General features: G+C 43.4%; 1 protein-coding gene across 1 annotated transcript; it reads right to left on the bottom strand.

Moving 5' to 3' along the window:
• Nucleotides 1–3,918: 3,918 nt before the first annotated feature.
• Nucleotides 3,919–8,500, bottom strand: LOC143319440 (neuronal pentraxin-1-like). The gene is made up of 5 exons (XM_076728434.1): nt 7,903–8,500; nt 7,343–7,550; nt 6,370–6,611; nt 5,807–5,986; nt 3,919–5,210 (listed from the first exon to the last, which is right to left on the bottom strand). Exons 1-5 carry the CDS (start codon nt 8,329–8,331, stop codon nt 4,989–4,991), a joined length of 1,281 nt encoding a protein of 426 aa, XP_076584549.1. The 5' UTR covers nt 8,332–8,500; the 3' UTR covers nt 3,919–4,988.
• Nucleotides 8,501–19,400: the final 10,900 nt, after the last annotated feature.

The following is a 19,400-nucleotide window of genomic DNA, read 5'->3' as shown; positions in this document are numbered from 1 at the left end:
CCACTTATTTTGGTATCAGAATCAAATTCATTACTGATTCACATCGGATTTGGTTTAATGTTTGCATGAGTAACAGCTCTCTGCATAGCTGTTTGGGGACTGTGTTGTTATTTTATCTGTATATAATATTACTGTTGGTATCTACTGGCTAGAAAAAGCAGACTCACTCAGCCTTTGTGAAAGTGTTGCATGTCCTTCCTTCTATTTATGGTCTGGTTAGTCTTCATGAGTCCGTAATGGCTCTTGCTATTGATGCTCATTGTGTGTATGTGTGTGTATGCCCTATTGATGCCAAGATTAGCACAGTAAACAATATGGCTAAAAAATTCATTTTCTTCGCTAAAGCATTTGAGTTGTTTTATTGCTGATATTTACAGGAATATAGTGTTTAGAGTAGTCTGATATTTTCGGAAAAAATTCAATTGCTTTCTTGCCAGGTGTTTAATAAAAAGACTGATCCATTCTAATGAAGCTATTACCAGGAGACCTATCTTAGCTTAGCATAAAGACTGGAAACAAGGGGAAACAGCTAGCCTGGGTCTGATAAAAGAAAAAAACAAATCTACCTGCTGCTTCTAAAGCTCATTATTAACACATTATGTCTTATTTGCTGAATGTAAATCCAAAAGTAAAATTACAGTTTGTCATTTTTTCTTTGTAACACTGATATATTTTTCTAAACTAAACAAATAAGATAAAAACTTGTTAATTAGTGACCTTTAAAGGTTATTGCCTTTGGACAGAGCCAGGCTAGCTGTTTTCCCTCCTTCCAGTCTGTCCATTTCCTGCCTCCAGCTTCATATTTCTCATCTGGACATGAGGGGGTATTGATTTTCCAACTCTCTGCAAGAAGATGAAAGAAAGGAAGTACATTTCCCAAAATGTAGAACTATTCTTTCAAAGCACTTGTCTGACATCACTTGTTTGTTATTTGAATATGCAGCGTCTCTGTTGTCCCTGAATATGTCTTTGTTAGCCATACTAGCAGCACAAGTCTACAGTCCGACTGTCAGTCAGTTGGTTGGTCCACAGCCATTCACAGTGGCGTTGCTAGGGTCTCTTGGGACTCCAAGAAAGAAATCCCTGGGGCCCCCACCCCACCCGTGCATGCCGCAAAAATTTGGTTTTTGCACACATAAATGCACAGTTGAACTGAAAAAATAGATTAGTGGTTCTCAAAGTGAGGTCCAGGTACCAACAGAGGTCCCTGAAAGCCCAGGCCTATCAATAATCGTTGCTGTAAATAAGTGGCCGGGGCCCCGCTAGTGGCCGGGGGCGCAACTGCCTGGCTTGCCTGTCCACAAGCCACGCCCCTGGCCCTTTATGGTGCTTAGAGAATGAATGTGACTTTGGTTATCAGCTGACTTTGCTCTAGCGCCCCCATGAGGTTGACATTTTTGATTAATTAAAATATTACACCAACTATTAAATGGATTGCAATGAAATGTGGTACAGCCTCAGCTCTACAGTATTTTAGTGCAATTTTTAGCATGTTAACATGCCCACCTATGGTTGTAAACAAACATTATACCTGCTAACGCAAGTTAGCATGCTGATGTTGACATTCAGCTCAAAGCACAGCTGTACATAAATACCGTCTCACAGAGTCTATCCGGCTCTGGGAGGTGTGACCCCAATCATTTCATCATGTGATGCTGTCCATTGAAATTGTTCATGTAAGAGCTGGCTTGATCTTTGTGTGTTATGTAAACAAGGCATAGGGTCATCCTTTAGGCCAACTGGTCCTATTTTAGTCTACCTGCTTTAACTTCTGTGTGTCTGGAGCACAAATGCAATTGCCATGCAGCAATATATTCTGTCAGGGATTAGCAGCGTTATCCTGGCAGGGTATTAGCTGAGAGTAGTAAGCAGACCTAGTGATTACGCCCATTGATGGGTGGTGGGTGTGGTGCTGTCAAAGTGACAGGCAGGCTTATCTGGCATTGGTTCATCTGCCCCTCTGCTAATGCCTGAGCCAGTATTCACTCCACAGTCATAGAATAAACTGCAGGTCATTTATATTATAATATGTGCATTGCTTGATTCTATACACACAAACCAATGTTCAGTCAGCCCTCTCTTATCTAACAGGATTTTAGTTTGCACTGTTGTATCCAAAACTTTCTGATAAATCATGAACATGGTTGGAAAGTCCTACAGTGACAGCCACTTTGGCTAATACTCAGTCATTTTTCAGCTGTCCTCCTATTTTCTATAAACATAATTGGCTGATAAATTCAAGTGTTTTGGGATCCATCTGCCAATGTGGCTATGGGACAGAATAAATAGTTTTCTTCCCCTGTGTGTGTGTGTGTGTGTGTGTGTGTGTCTGTGTGTGTGTGTGAGAGAGAGAGAGAGAGAGAGAGAGAGAGAGAATGAGTGAGTGTGTGTGTGTGTGTGTGTGTGTGTGTGTGTGTGTGAGAGAGAGAGAGAGACTGAAAGAGAGAAAGAGAGAGAATGAGTGTGTGTGTGTGTGTGTGTGTGTGTGTGAGAGAGAGAGAGAGAGAGAGAGACTGAAAGAGAGAAAGAGAGAGAATGAGTGTGTGTGTGTGTGTGTGAGAGAGAGAGAGAGAGAGACTGAAAGAGAGAAAGAGAGAGAATGAGTGTGTGTGTGTGTGTGTGTGTGTGTGTTTAATGCTGCCACAGGTATTTGCTCTTTGTATTAATGCCTTGTCATTCTTTTGAAAGGCTCTTGACCCAGGCTGCTGTCTGCTGTGCATCATGGGAGATTAAGGTGATGCAGATTCTCCCTCTCTCAGCTAAAGAAAAAGCACTGCAAGGTCAAGTTTAAGACCAACATTTATTGAACAGAAACATCTGCAAGGACCTACAGCTTAGTCTTTGCCCGATAATATCTTAGTCACAGTTCGATTAATTTATTCATTGGCTAACCACGCTGGGACGCAGGCGCTCATTCCATGAAACACAATGTGATGACTAAAGAAGTCTGAAGGTTGCCGGTGCAGACACTGTAAACAGATTCAAATTGTTAAAATAATAAATATTTGCATGTAGGATGCTGTAGGGGATTTGCAGTTGAAGTTAAAGCAGTTGATGCGCCAGTTGAACTGAAAGCGCTGTAATGATCTGACGTGTCTGCTGATCTCACTGAAGGTTTAGCCGTGCTTGAATCGGTGGTGGTGCAGAACTGCAGAATGGAAGAACTAAGGCGGAGAGAGACAATCATATTTAAAAAGACAACAGCAATATGATAGGCTCCCAATGAAGGTGTGTCACTGTGCTATTGGATAGACGTGAGCAGCTGATGAGAACAGCTGTGTGCATGCGTAGAAATGATTCAGCATGACATGACTGTCCTCGAGTTTTTCTTAAGAGGAAAGAAATGAAATGTCTCATGGTGAAATATCTCAAGGTTATCTGAAAGCAGAGGAGGAAATCATGCAATTATGATGTATTGCTTTCACCACTTGAGGCTCGAGGAAGAGATGAAGTGCTTCATTTAAATGCAGGAAGTGTCAACAGTCACATCTCGGCGCTGCTGCAACAGGTCTTCTGAGTGGACTGATAATGAGAGTCAGGTTTAAAGTGCTGTAGTTTTAGTTTGGGCTGTGCTTGAACTGGGCCACTGAAAGGCTGATATGACGAAGCACTTTTCTTCTCCGACAGCCTGGCTGTCTCTAGTGCAGGCGCTGCATCTCACAGCAACAACAACAAAGCAGCGACTGTTACCTTCTGCAGTCAGCTTAAAAAGAGTCACTACACACAAACACACACGCACCCGCGCTGTTGCTTTTCCTGTCTCAGGCACTCTCTTTGTGACCTTCACTGCCTTTGGGCATTTCACTTACCTGGCAATTAGTTCCAGCTTGTTCCTGTTTGACCATGTTACCTCCCCTTCCCTCGTGCTCTTTTCCCTCACGCCTTTTGATGCACATAACGGAAGCCAGGCAGGAACAGTGACGTTAAGTATCACAATTTTATTACAAAAATTAAATTCTTCATCTCTCAGTTTTGCCATGCTTGGAGCATATAACAATACAGTAAAAAACCCAGACCCAGAGAAGATAGTAAAGCAGATTTCAACAATGCTTTCACAGCACTCTGTCATTCATGCTGTTACTATACAAATACTGTAACATTCCTAATACAGAGTAGTACAAACACCTGCCAAAACACGTCATGTCAGATAACAAACTGTAATTAAATTACATTTACCAGAGGAACAAGAAACTCAACCCGGCTCAGAAAAGAAAACGGAAACCAATAAACATTGAAATTGCAACTTATAACATACTGAATGTGCTGAATATTTGTACCAGCCCAAGGCACCCAGGCTTTGTAGCAATGTTGGCAAGTTAACGACATTCTTACAGAAACACTTGAAGCGAACAACGATTACAAATTGACTTGTACCACAGTCTGACTTTGCAGTGTCCTTCAACATACCCTCCTCTCCTGGCGATCTCTTCATCAGTCACAGTGCAAGTTCCGGAGAGGCGGGGCAGAGTGAGGGGGTGGGGGGGGGGCGTTAGGAGTGGGAAAGGGGGGGGGGGGGGGGGGGTCGTAGGGAGCTGTACCGCGTCAGACATCACTTCACAGCGCCAAACACTGACAAGAATTGGATGGACAGCGTAATCTCCCACTCTCCAGAGCGAAGGGGGTGCGAGTGGTTATGTAATTCCTCACTTGGATTGTGAATTGTCCAAACATAAGGCGCAGATTGCCAGCTGCCAGTCCAAGATGAAATAAGCCAAACGAAAAGCTTTAGGTGTGCTTTCAAATGAATGTCCAAGAAAAAAAAAGGAGAAACAGATACCAATACTTTCTCACTGAGGTTTCCAAGATGAATTCGTTTTTTTCCCTCAAGATGAAAGGTGTTGTTTTGCACATAAATACCTAAGAATGATAGAAATCCCAGATTTAAGCTTACCAATAACTCAAATAGTCTCTAACAAACCTCAAATGAAGACAAGAACGACAAAAGCTCAAAAATACAGAGAGGCCTTTCTTGAACGGTGAAATGCAGTTCAGTTGAGCGAACGGCAAGGCTCGAAGGTCCATTTGGTGGCTCCGCCAAATATTTCGATGTTGTTCTCCGTCCAGGAGAAGACGTTGCCAGCCAGCGCTTTGCTGTTGCAGGTCGCCAAGTTGTAGATCTCGGCGATAGAAAGTTTCCTATTCCAGATATTTAAGTTTGCTAGCTCGCCGACGTAAGCTTGTGTCGCATCAAAGCCTCCTCCCAGCGTGTCCTGTGGAACAGTGCAGACAAGTGTTAACCAACAGTTGTACGAGTGCACGTCAGAGGTTGAAGTGAAGTGTCAGCGGGCCTATTTTGTTTGGTTATCTGGTCAGAGAAGGTGAAACAACAGGCGACTTTTTCCTTTGAAGAATCCTTGAATTGATGTGTATTTGAGGACAAGACCACACATTAAGATTTCATTGACATCACAGATGTGTCTGTTAGATGTGTCTTAATCCTGAACCTAGTTAGTTTCAGCATGCATAGCATGATTGTATTTGGCCAAATGATAATATAGAGTATATACAGGTCTCTTCATAGAGGAGATGTCTTCCTCTGCACAACAAACTGACATCAAATAATGTTTCACTGTCAAACTTCAGGCCAAACTGATGAAGCACTGTTATTTTTTCCAATAGTATGATGACAAATTACACACTAATTTGACTGGAAAGCCTTAATTGAGGCATCTCCTCAATGTCTCCACCATCTCATTTCATAAATTTCTCACATATAATCTTCATCCAAAATCAAACACATAATTGTTTTAAGATTATTTTTCTATTCTTACACCTTGCAATGAGTAATTTGAAAATGAATATCCACCTGCTCTTGTCCCAGGACCAGCACTCCCTCTGGTTTGATGGGGTGATATGGTGCCAGATTTTCCCCACTGCCCCGCATCACTCCGTCCTGGAAGGCTTCCCACATCCCGTCACGGGTGGTCCACGTGATGCAGAGGTGATGCCATTTTCCGTCATTGATGAGGAACGGCAGCTTCGCAACCTGCAGCAGAGGCCCTGCGTTAGTCACGTCTCTCCCCCTTGTTAACGATCTCCCTTTCACACTTTAGTAGCGGAGTCACTCCCCACCTGGAAACTCATCGCTCCCACACCCTTTCTTCCTGCTGCTGAAACACTTCCCCTCTCACCTATCTTTTCCTCTATAAAAAGGCCTTCTGTTGCTCACCTTAGCACCTATTTATATTCCCCTTCCAGTGCTGGCACAGAGAAGTTGTCAGATCACTCTGATTCATCCAAGTGCAAGGTACTGGAACTTTTTGCACTATCTGTAAATTGCTTGATACACCTACATGCATAAAGCCACAATGATGTCCTGCAAAGCTGAGAGATGTGTGAAATCAGTCTTTATAAGCAGATTTCTGTTACCTTGTCATTGATGAGAATCTCCATGGGGTTGTTCCCCCACTCGATCAGCACCAGCTCGTTGGACTGACCCGGGACGGCGTAGGAGAAGGGTGTCCCCACCCCAGGCGAGGCGTTGGACTTGATCCACAGACACACGCTGAAGGAGTACATCTCAGGAAGGCTCCTCTTGGCTTTGGCGTACATGTAATTGGTTCTCAGGGGGAAGGTGAGCTGAAACTTATCTGTCGGCCTGGTGTCTTTACCTGCAGGTGAGATGTCAGGTACACAGTGTCACATTTAAGATTTGGCCATTAGAATACACAGTGAGTATTTGTCAGCATTTTTATCTACTTGGGGATTAAGGGATATGAGTAGAGTCTCTTTTAATGTAAGAAAAACAAAGCTTGTCTGAAGAGTTAGCAGATTTATTTCACATTATTAAAATTGCTGACACCTCTTATTAAATATAAGCACTTTTTTTCTAGTGATTTTCTGTCTGATGCCTGTGTGGGAGGACTCTCTTCCCTCTCTTCTTGCATACGGGGACGCATTCGCACGTCTAGAAAAGCTGAGCAAGCGTCCAAAACGCGGCAGTGCCAGACGCACCCTGCAAAGTTTCTGTGCCTCTGACCTCTGCAACATCACCCCCCTTTACAGACAGGCTGATATGCAAGTCAGACAGTCAGGTTTTGGCCGTGAAAAACATAAACTCAGCCAGAAGAAGTGCTAACAGGTTATGAGATATGCAAAGCGATGCAGCTCTCCTCTCCTCCCTCGCGTTCTTTGTGCGCAACGTGATGGTTGCGGCATTGTAAACGGAGCCACAAGAGTGCTGAAGAGTTCGGATTTTTTTCGAAAGACTGAGACGCCCTTGACCTTAAAAACCACTGAAATTGCACCTCATCTCGTTTAGAACTCCCGTGGAGCCACAGTTAATGCGGTGGAAGTCCTACTGTATGCGCGCGCTCCGCTCGCCCTGAAAATCCAAACGCACCTTTCTCCAAGTCTGTGATCCGATGGTGCAGAGAGGTGAGCGTGGACTCCACTCTGTTCCGCTGCTCGCTGTCATTCCTGGACACTGGTTTGGTCTCCTCTAGCGTGTTGACCCGGGACAGAACCTGCTTCTCCATGTCGTCGATCTTGTTTTGCAGCAGATCTTTCAGGCTGTTCGTTTGCACGCTGTTGTTTCCTCGGCTGTATTGCTGCATCGGACAGAGGGAGACAAACACTGTTAGAGGACTACAGGAAATACTCAGTGAAACCTGTCCCTGTCCCTCTGCTCTGTGTGAAGCTTATAGCTTTGTCCTAATCTGTTCATGTGGATGCTCTGCGTCACATAAAAATGCAGCTACCCTGCATTTGGTTTACTTTATATGAAGCTTCTCAAGGAAAAGATGAACTAAAGTACATGTGGCTCCGAGCAGAGACTGCACAGAGCCACAACAATACAGCAGCAGCGCACTGAAGGTGTAACCCTCATTCTAATTAATAACAAGGGAGGATAATTTAATTAACTTTTCACCCTGTCAGCGCTGCTCTCTTCTGCTTGCCTACCTCTAGATTCTCCAGTCTCTGTTTCAGCGTCTGTAAAGTCTGTCCCAGCTGGGCCAGAGTGTCCGTGGTGCCCCGCGATACGTCCCCCATCGTGTTCTTCGACCCCGGCCGTCTCCCGCCGGGTCCCGCCGCCGGGAGGCTTTGGCTCTCGCAGCGGCTCAACTTGGACGTTAGTTCCCTGATTGTCTCCTTTTGGTTCATAATGGTCTCCTTTTGCTGCAGCACGGTCTCCCGCAGCTGCATGACCGTGGTCTTCAGGTCCTCCGCCGGCCCGCTGTTCTGCATCGTGGCCGTGCACAGGTCCATATCCTTGGGCACCGACGTGCAAATAAACTGCGTCTGTCCGAAGTCTTGCGCGGAGCTCTCCACAACAACCAGGCAAGAAAGTAGAAAAAGTTTCCACGAGAATCCGTCCATGGCTCCAGTCATGTGTCGCTGCTGGAGCGTGTGAGTGAGTGTGTGTGTTATCTGGAGGGTTTCAGCACCACGGAGCTGTTCCACTGAAGCTGTGAGCGCTGGACGCGGTGTGCACTTTATATAGCGGATCCAACGCAGCGCAGATTCACTGCATCATTGAGGGGAGGCAGCGGGCTCTGCTGTACCTACGGAGTCCAGCCCCTTATTTAAGGTCGTCCTCACTGTTTGCAAAGCACCCACACAGTCAGCTCCTACAGAACAGAGAGCGCCTACTCTATGTCTGTGTAGTAAAAGTAAAGTGTGGAACAATTGACCTGCAGTGGAAGTGGAATATACAGAATGATGACTATTCCCACTATCACCAGACTTGCATGTCTTTCATGTGACAGATTAGAGGAGGAAGAACTGAGCTCCTTTACTTTGGCTAAAACCAACAGTATCCGAATGAGGGCCAAGTAAAACTCCTCCATTCAATATGTCACTCAAGTAAAAGTACAGAAGTTTTATCAGCAAAAACTAAAAGCCCTCATTGGCCCCGTTTCATGATCTTGTAGGTTTGTTATCACTGATGTGTCAATGTGTGAACAATGTTTTCACTGTAGTTGGTCAAAGTGGAGCAGAATTTAACTACTTTAGAAATGCTGGGCTGTTTAATCTGCAAAAACTTTGGTCTCATAGACATTTCTGTCTTGTTCAGTGTAGACAGCAGCACAAGAGTTATAAGAACTTGGCCTCAATACAATTCTTGAAACACGTGGATTCATGTTGAAATCATGTGTAATTACACAGATTATTTTGCTGTTTACAGTAAAATGAAATTTAAAGGACTCCAGACTGAAATTACTTGATAAGAGGGGAAATCCACCACACAATGTAGCTGTCATGTTTTAGAAATTGATTGAACTTTTGTAAAACAAACTTAATTCCAGAATATGGAAATTAGTGAGCTACTAACTGTCAGATAAATACAGTGGGATTAATATTTAAAACCATTGTCTAAAATATTTGTCTCTGAAATGTAGAAGAGTACGAGTGACATAGAATGGAAATACTCAAAGCTCCTCACAGAGAAATGACATGTTTCCCTCTTACATGTGAAAAGCTGAATTCATGAGCAGTAAAGTACAGTTTCCAGATGGATGGTCTGGTATGACCAGTAAGCTGTGACGTTAGCACAGTTTGCTGTAAATATTGCTCTCAGAGTCAGCTCTTTGACTTTATGAATCCTCCCTGCACATGCTAAGCTACATCTTAGCCTCCCATCCTGTAATTGCCGCTCGTTGCCACTTGTTGTCACTGTTCAGCAAAAGTTCCGTGGGATCACTTTAAGATCTTGTCTGCATGTGCTGAGTTATCTTCTGCCACTGGACTTAACATGACAGACTGAGTTTATTCAAACCCCTCATGAGGTGGAAGAAGCATAATGATTGGTCCACCTTTAATGAAAGCCGCTCCCCATCTTCCAGAGGAGCCTGTCCCATGGCTGGAGTCCCCACCGGTGCCACACCCTCTCTCTCCCTGTCTCTCTCTCACACACACACATATACACACACTCTCTCCTTTTCTCTCTCTCTCTCTCTCTCTCTCTCTCACACACACACACACACACACACACACACATACACACACACACACTCACACTCTCTCTTTCTTCTCTCTCTCTCACACACACACACATACACTTTCTCGCTCCTCCCCCTCACACAAACACACACTCTCTCACACAATCTCATCTCCCTCTCTCTGTCTCTCCCCTCCGTCTCTCACACACACGCTCACACTCTCTTTCACACACTCTCTCTTTCCTCTCTCTCTCTCTCTCTCACTCACTCAAACCCACACACACGCACACACACAGACACACACACACTCTCTCTCTCTCTCTCTCTCTCTCTCTCTCTCTCTCTCTCTTAGCGTATTTTACCTTTCGCACGGCCCATTCTTACATGAGAAACTTGTTTTTCGCTTTGCTTTGAAAGGGGGCTTCCTCCATGTCTCTGAGTGAAAAGAAACGTGTGATAGAGATTCTTTACTCCTCAGATGTGTTGAGAGCAGTTAGTGAACCTCTCCACAAGACGTAGGCGCTAAAAGCAAAGTGAAATGTTTCCAAATAATTAAACAGGCTGTTACGTAACTACCCCCGCGGCTCCCACATTAATAAAGAAGATAGGGAAGAGCTCCAACACTCCGACAGATCATGTTGAGATAACAAATCACCAGTGATGGCAGTGACGTAGGACGGACACGCTGCTGCGTAAAACAGCTTGAATACAAAGTCAAACTCGACTCTTTTCAGTTCATCTACATCACACCGTCAGGGTGCATCCAGAACCAAAGCTGCCCCGAAAGCAGTGTACAAAAATAAGAAGATAAAGAGAAAATCAACTTTTGTCTGTGTTTCACGCTACTTGTTTTTCTTATTTGTTCTCAAGCTTTGCTGCTTGTTTGTTTTCCTAAAAATATGATGAAACGAAGCAACAAGAGTGGCGAACAGCGCTCTTGTCTCATCACTCGTAGTAGAAATTGTTCATGTTTGAGGATCAGACTGTGAACCGCTCGTGTAAACTACATTGAATGTGCGTGTTTGACGGGAAATGTGTGGCATCTTTCCTTTTCAACCAAGCCCAATTTCTTAACAAGGCTGTATATAGATATATAGATATATTTAAACAAAAATAAATGGGCAGTTTGTACAGTATGTCTGTATTAAAATTAGAAAGTTATTCATTAAAATACTGAAGTAGCCTCTTGATTAGTTCCACTCTGAATTCATTTTGATGCGCTTCTTGTTATCTGAACCCTCATCTAAGTACAGAGTAGTGAAGAAAGAGGATGAATAAGAAAAGGCAGAATATTGAGGTTCTGTCTCTGTCACACATTTTATCATCCTGGAGCCTACATTATCATTTCCACCTGGGCTATATTCAGTCATTAACAACTGCGGCACTTTCCCCGGATGCAGTCTTCACATAAAGTCACAGGTCTGCTGCCAGCTGAGGAGTTGCCACTTGCTCTGAGAAAAATGACTTCTCCCTGCGTGTCGCGTCAGCGTGGCGGCGCGCTGCGTAAAACTGTGCCATCAAACAGAGCCCAGGAAACAAATGTGCAGTGCAAACATTTTAGCACGTCTTTAATTTTGGTCTGTTGCATTTCAACGGGGGTTTTAGACTTGTGCATGACGTCGCGGCAGCCGCTGGCTAAAATGGGATGGAAATTGACCAGCAGTCCGCCTTAATTTGTTTAATTATCGATCCGGCGCATTGTAATCAGCAAGGTGCCAAACGGAAGACGAGAAACAACAGATATAACAAATGGTTAATGACAGAGTCTAATTGCCGGGGCCTACGATAGACATGTAACAGATCCCTATCTCAGCAAATGCACACCAAAAGGCCGAGCAATATGAGCGCTCGTAGTGTGCGCGACTGCAGATCAACAAGCAGTGCTTCCATCGTTATCTTCTGCGGACCAGCAGCAATACAATGCTCGTTTACTAAATGGGAACAAAGGCGGTAGATTTCAGTGCTTTTGATGCGCACTGCTTAATGTTGATGATCAAGCTGGGCAGTGATTCCCACGGGGAGACAGACCACCTCTAGTACAGTCAGGGTGAGGTCAACGCTCCTCTCCGATCCCACGCAGAAACGCGCTGCAGCGCATGTGTTAAGCCATGTTCCCCTCATTTTCACCATGTGCTGCCACTTAATCTGCTGTAACACCGACAATACTTGTATTAGATGTCAATCAGCTCTTACTGAGCTTTCCAGAGTGTAACTAATTAAATTAGCTGCCAGGAAATTTAGAGACTGGCACTCTTGCAAGCATATTGTTAAGGTCGACTTTATTTTTACATCCCGTTCTGTCTCTCTGAGAGCAAAGCATGCTGCTGGCGCTTGGTAGTTTGCAGCCAGATTTTGGTATGTGCAAACATGTTTGGCGGGGAATACACACAGTCTGGAGCTGACCCGTTCCCACTTCTACCATGTTCAGAGCGTTCAGATTACAAGGTCACATCTACATACATCAGCTGGCAGGCCAAGCTGGACTCCAGGGGCTGGTGTGGGAAAGGCCTGAAATCCATAATGATCCGTCTCTCAGGCTCACTGAATAATGCAAAGCTTTATAATAGAACCCACTCTCTAATGGCAGAGATAAGAACAATTTCACACACTGGCAGCAAACCGCTTGCTTATTTATACAGCATCTGCAATAGCACAGAGAGAAAATGTGGGGATGTGGGGTGGGGGTACCACAAACAATACAACAAGAGGGGTTGTAGTTAGAGCAGAGGCTGCACGTTGGTGTCCCTTGGAGTTAGATGTGGTTTGTCTCAAGATATAACTTGTTTTTCTATATTCACTGCTGTACTACATGAAAGAAACATCCTCCTGCTTTTCTTTCATCAGATTCCATTTTTATTCTCTTTTTACAGTTCAAAAGGAACTGCAGTTTTAATTGTTAAACCTATTAAATTGCTCTGTTTGCTCATACCAGACTCCACAAAATAAGCTTCACTGTCCCTCTGCACACACTTCACTGCCTCGCTTCTGACTGCTGAGAATTAAGATGTGCTTCCAGGTAACCGGAGCCTCAGCGTAGCAGCTCCACTGTCTCTGCTGCACTGATGTCTCCATTTCAATCATCCCACAGAGAGGGAGGTGAAGGGGGACTCAGGAGGGAGTTGTCCAATGGGGCGTCTGCACTGTAGAGTCGTGTGCTTCTATGCATGTATTCCCACTGGAGACAGCATGAGAAGAGAGGAGGAACGGAGAAGAGCGGTTTATCTATTCATAGATGCACACAGGCAGTCTTCCAGTCTCAGGAGCAGTAATTTGAAGTGTTGTACAAACACGCACACACAAACATTGTAAATCGCTTAATCTACGGCCGTTATTTCCCTCCACATGTCAGTGCATGTTGGTGAGTCACAGGACTGAATGATGAGGCCTTGACCTTCAACTCCATAATCAATTGCTTCCAACTTCTCAGACTGGAACATTGTTTTATTGATGTCCAGACACACCAGAGAGTAATTCACTAACTTATTCCTCTCTCATTAAAACCCAAAGTGACATAAACAAATACCGGTGGCATTATGCGTTCCACTAGGCGCTAAGCTAACCTCATCATAATTCTCCAAAGCCTGCACATTAATGCTTTTGCTACGACAGCACTGTTCATCAAGCCACTTGTGTTGGCCTTGTTGGACTTCCTCCAGAAACAACATTTTCCCCATTAGGCCTTCGCCTCTACACGTTTTGCGGCCAAAATCTGTCCAAAAGGGGAAGTAGGTTAAGTCTTTAACATCAGACTGACTGAAACTCTGATTCTGTTTTTCAGAAGGCTTCTGTGAATGATGTGAAAATATGTTTCCTGTGCTGTATGACTGTCATGCTCATAGATTTTGTAGTTTTACACAGCGTCTCCTCCAGGTTTGATAACATTAAAGGCCTCAGTATGCTTCAAAAGAAATTTTAGATGAAAAAGTAAGAGAAAGTAATTACATTACTAATTATGCAGATGCTGCCGTGTGTTCAGTAATATGTTACAACACAGGTTTCCACAGTTGGCTTTTTGCAGTGACCTAATAATATAAGCGACTTGTATACAGGAAACATGGAGTCAGCAATCGGGGGAGGGGGTTGGAGAAACCTGGTTTTTAGTCATTTTTTTTAAATGTAGGGACATGCATGGCAGGACTTGTTAGGGACGAGTATGGAGTGGTGTGTTGAAACATAGTGATTCAGTCTCATATTCAAGTCCAGTGAAAACTAAAGTAAACTAAATGATTCACATCTACAGGTAAAATAAACTCTGACCCTCACTGTGTTATGATAATCATCCTCAGACTACCTGAGTAACTTGATTTCTTGTGTTCATGTTAAGGCAAAAGTGTTAGCTGGTTCAACATGGCGGCATCCCTGAACTCTCTCTCAGAGCTCTGTCTTCTACGTGCCTTAGTCTGTCTGACAGAATGAACTGCACACCTGCCAATTATTGCTTTAAGTGGGTTTGATCGTTGGACTGTCTGTTTAGAAAAGGTACACAGTCTGAATGCTGACAGTCCATTTTCTTTTATTAGTACAGATAGAGTCCCTATGGTTTTGATCTCATTAATTCTCTATTTACTTTGGAAGAGGGTTTACAGAACCGTGTTCAGTATTTCATTTCACTGCAAAGATGGACTTTTTTCATTAAAAAAAAACATTAATACAGAACATAAAGCAGCGCCATAAGGTCTCGCAGCCTTAACCTATGTGTGAAGCAGGTTTGTAATATTATCACAACACACTGTATTTTGCTTCATAAAGGTCACTTTGTCTGTGCTCGTGAAAATGTCACCATCTGGGGTGACTGCTGGTAGCTCAAAAACACTCACACACACTAAATCGGACCCATTTTGAGGTGGACTAGCACCATCCAAGCAGAAATAAACATTAAGCCTTCTAAAATTTTATACAGCGCTATAATGGAGCAACAGTTCCCACAGAGCTGGCAGTCTTAAAGACAAGCCGAAGCACTTAGCGTTTAGTGCTGGAGCGAGGCCGTGGCACTGTGGGAGCAGGTGTGTTTTAGGACTCAATAACGTCGTGAAGATGAAACCCTGTAAAGCAGAAGGGTCTGGAGTGGAAGAGAGTAAAAGGCAGAGTGAGCTCTCTGCATATCCCCTCTCAATTACTGCATCAAGTGACCAAAGCATCCTTGTAAAACACAACTTCCTCTGCCACGGCCCTCCTAAGTGCTGGGGTATGTCTCCCGAAAGGAGATTAAATTTTGACTGAGGTTGAAGTGAACCTAGTTGACAAAGAGGGGAAGAAGTCGAGGACATTTCATCGACACCTGAGGTTTCTTAATTTGCGATCTGAACAAAGCAAAAAATGTTACAGAGCCAGTTCTTGTTTCATTATTCTTAATTCTTTTCAAACTAGAAGAAGCTTAATGTACCACGGCACGCGCTCAGAGTCTGTTGTTCTCTGTCGTGTTGGTGATGAATGTTTTGTTGGAAATTTGGTTCTTTTTCAGGTGTATTTGAAGGTGGAAGTGGAATATTTCATTATCTGTACGTCAGTGTTATGAGGGATGTCACATTATCCACACACTTAATTAAAGCACAGTATCATCATCATTCACATTTGCTTTGGGTGCATTTTTCAAAGGTCGGCATTATTTATAATGGAGCAAAGCTGAGAGATTTCAGTGGTGTACCACGCAGTTTATTTATATAGAACAAATGAGGTGCGCTGATGAACTGCACATCAATAATCCAGATGCAAAGGGTTTCTTGATGAGCACCAGTGTCGTTTGTAGGCACGTTTGGGCGGACAAACCCACCGCTTAATAACGAAAATGTCATTTAATTTTGAATACTAATAAAGTCACATCTCCTGTTGCTTTTCATCTGAATCACACCTTCAGGGACTGTATATTCTAACAATCCCGTTTAGCCAATAGTTACTTTCTCCCCCTGATGCAGCACGTCCTGCTGCATCTCTGTGTTCAGTCACATTTTCTGCATGTGTGAGCGTTTAAGACCCCGAGAGGCGACAAGTGAGCCAGTGTAATCTGAATTTCAGAAGCAACCTCTTTAAATCAGCCTGCAATATTGCTTTTATCATGTACCTTTGATGTTGTGCACAAGGACACTTGACACTCTTCCAATTTCTATACAAGACGATGACTCTGAGGCCCAGCTCAGTACAGGGTACGGCTGACTCTGGATGCTTTGTTGCACTCATTCCTCATTCATCTTTGCTGTTGTCAAGCAGATACGACTCCTCCACAATTTAGTTTCACTCAGCTACGTTGGTCTTGTTCTTCTGGCACCTATTTATCTGTAGATGTATAACCACGTACTGTATGTGGCTGGCTATCCAGGTTTAAATGAATGTGTTAGTGTATAATGGGATTCCTCACTCATTCCTGGTGTTTCTGCTGTTTTTCTCTCTCTATTTGTGTGTATGAGTGTGTCTGTTTCAGTCAGGGCAGGGCAACCTGGTTTCCTCCTCCTGTCTACTCACCTGCAGCCATCCCACTCATCAGAATGTTGTCTGTACAAACTGCAACCAAAGAAACACACTCAGCCTGCCTTTAAACTAGCTGAGTATGAGATGCAGCAGCCTCAGTAGCTCATGCGCACAGCCGCTGGGGGATGGTGCACAGAAAAACCACGTCTGCTAGAAATTACATTTATATACAAGTAATTTGAAATTCACAGCACTTGGCCAAGGATAAATGATGGTTTTGGCTTAATACAGAAAAAGTCCACAGTGACTTTAACATAACGTGATTATTGACATTAAAATGAAACTGCAGGTTTTCCCTAACCAGAGTGCTTGTGTTGCTGAACCACAGACAGGGATTAAAATGAGATCTCAGTCTCTAGAGTCAAAGTGCTACGCTTTAGGCACCCACCATCCACCCTGACCACATCCCTGTGATGCTGGAGCAGCAAACAAATGGACTGCTTCATTCATTTAAAAGACTATTGCTTGTGAGCATAATCTAGGCACTAATAACACTTGTCAGCACAACCTGATTGGATAAATAAGTGCCCATTATGATTCCATTATGATAAAATTGTAAATGTTAAAATAAAATGTGAAAAATAAGCAAACAAAATGAGAGTCAGTAAGTCAATGAACTGATTCAGAAACATCAGTTACACAGTGATATCTGAGCAACTGGTCATATCAGACCGACTCAGGCCGTAGCAGCAAAACCCTTTTGTGCATTGAACAAACTATGATCAAGTTTTCAAGTTTTTAAGTGCAAACTTGGAATGAGCCATGTGTTAGGCCTGGATGGGCTTTGTGCTTACGTTTTTTCTGCAGCTGCACAAAAATAAAGATGGAACAATATCGGCACAGCACTCTGGTTTTTTTCCCTTGATTTTTTTTTTTTAGAAATAACTCAACAACACATCATATCCAGGTTCCAGCTTCCATAAACACAAACATGTATATAATTATCACAGCACACAATGAATGATGCTCAGCATATTGTTGACTAAAGCTGCACAGCTGAAATGTCAATGGGCAGACCTTTATAACATTCAGTCTGTTTGGATGCTGATTCCACTCTGCCTGCCCTTTCATAAAACAAAAACACCCATCTTACTCACCTGAAGTGGTTGGCTCTCAGACCCGGCCACTCCACACCACCCACACCTCTCATTGTGTTTGGAAAGGTGAGCAGCAGCTACTGTTCAGCGTTCAGGGAAATGTTCCTCACATTTTTATTGTGGTCTTGTTCGCTTAATGGGTGTGAACATGTGGTCTGGGTTTCTACAAGGTACAAATCCTGAGTGCTGGCTTCATAACCAGCCTGTGTGTGTGTGTCTGTGTGTGCCATATTTGCTTTTTATACATCTGTGACGAGCCTGAAGTGTCACACATCCCTCCTGCATCCGCTTTGTCAAATGCAAAGTGACATCACCATTATTGAACGCGTAACTTCAAAACTCAATGTCAAGATCAATCAGCCCTTCTCTCTCTCTCTCTCTCTCTCTCTCTCTCTCTCTCTCTCTCTTCATGAGTATGTGTGTTAGCCAGTCACCCATTCAATGAAAATGGTATTTTTATGCAGTGGAAGCAAAGTTGTGTGTGTTTGTTAGTTGTTGGTCACAAAAACAGACATAAAACTCTACTTTACAGTAAGCGAGGAAGGAAGTGAAGTGAGATTACGCATTAAAAGCACAGAGTAAAATCCCACCGTTCTAATCTGCTGAGGCTGTGGCAGGTGATCTCTCAGTGAGCGTCATGCACATTCGGTCTGCTGGGTGGAAGACACCAACATTCATTCAACTGACTGGGTGTCGTCTGGTCTAATATGAACTCATTGATCAAGGGTAAATGGAGACATGTCTGGAGGATGTGTGCTCCATGATGCCCGTCCGGTCATGAATGAATAGGTACCTGTGTAAGTGGCTATTGATTATCTTGTCAGGAAAGGCTGTTAGCTATTACAGAGGAATTGCATGAACACAGAGATAATTTACATCTCTCAAAGCTAATCATCGACAAAGCTGTTTGGTAGGCTTTAGTACGAGCACCGTTGACTGATACATTTATGCCATAAAACCTGCTTTTAAAGCATTTCTGAGGCTTCTGCATGTGGCTAAAATACTTTGCACTGCAACAGCAAAGTCATCCTTCAGCAATCCATGATCTTGTTATGGTGTTATATTAAAAAAAAAAATACTAGTTTACATGAAGGAGTTGAACATTTTTACTGCAATTTTGTCATGCATGTCGTTAGCAAGGCTGAGTCACCAACAGACCAGGAAACCGCTGCAGAGCCCTTCACCCTTGACCCCAGGGGGAGCCGAACACTAAAGCACAATATAAGATGAGATGATGAGGACCTTAAATTTGCAATAACAGACTCGGGCAGCTGAATCAAGAAGTGCAGACAATTGATCACCTTTTAAGGGGATAACCTGTTAACAAACAGGTGCCTAAATGATGAATGGAAGTCCAATATTCACTCTGCCTTTGCAAAAATGTAAACACAAATTTAGTCAAGCTGCGTTTCTAGCAGCTCCATCCACGACTGAAAGCTTCAAATAAGTTGGACCTTGTGTTGTGTTTGTTTTCTGTGTATGTGAGCCAGTCTCTCCTCTGAATGAGCATTTCTCCAGCTGAGTTGAATGATTTCACTGTCGTGGAGCTGGGACATATGGAGAAACAATATGGTTCCCATTCAGTTTATCCTTTTAATGATAACACATGTATAATTAAACTGCTGTTAATAATTGCCGTAAAATATATTGTATTCTGTAGAATAGGTTGTTGATGTTGGTCAGACCAGGGCTATATTAACCCACCACAGGGCCCAGGGACTAAAATCACCGTGGGCCCCTCTTAACCCCTGTCTGTACAATGTGAATGTATTGGTGACTTGATTGAGCACAAAGTTATTAAGTGTAATGCACAATCTAAGCCCTCAACATAAACAATGAACAATGAAATATCAAAACCCATAAAAATAGATTTTAGCTCTGGGACCCTCTACAAAATGGTGCCTTAAGATCATGTGCAGGTCTTGTCTTGAGGCCATTTCAGTTTAAACAGTTCTTCAGT

The sequence above is a fragment of the Chaetodon auriga genome, chromosome 4, assembly GCF_051107435.1.
Source record: "Chaetodon auriga isolate fChaAug3 chromosome 4, fChaAug3.hap1, whole genome shotgun sequence".
NCBI lineage: Eukaryota > Metazoa > Chordata > Actinopteri > Chaetodontiformes > Chaetodontidae > Chaetodon > Chaetodon auriga.
Note: the sequence above shows the minus strand (reverse complement) of the source record. Positions and strands in the feature narration are given on the sequence as shown.

What these genes read in the sequence shown, in the direction of transcription:
- LOC143319440 (XM_076728434.1), bottom strand. Translation starts at nt 8,331, where the DNA reads ATGACTGGAGCCATGGACGGATTCTCGTGGAAACTTTTTCTACTTTCT. An exon ending in GATCACAGACTTGGAGAAAG is followed by an intron (nt 6,612 to 7,342) that starts GTGCGTTTGGAT and finishes TCTCACCTGCAG; the next exon opens with GTAAAGACACCAGGCCGACA. An exon ending in AGATTCTCATCAATGACAAG is followed by an intron (nt 5,987 to 6,369) that starts GTAACAGAAATC and finishes CCTCTGCTGCAG; the next exon opens with GTTGCGAAGCTGCCGTTCCT.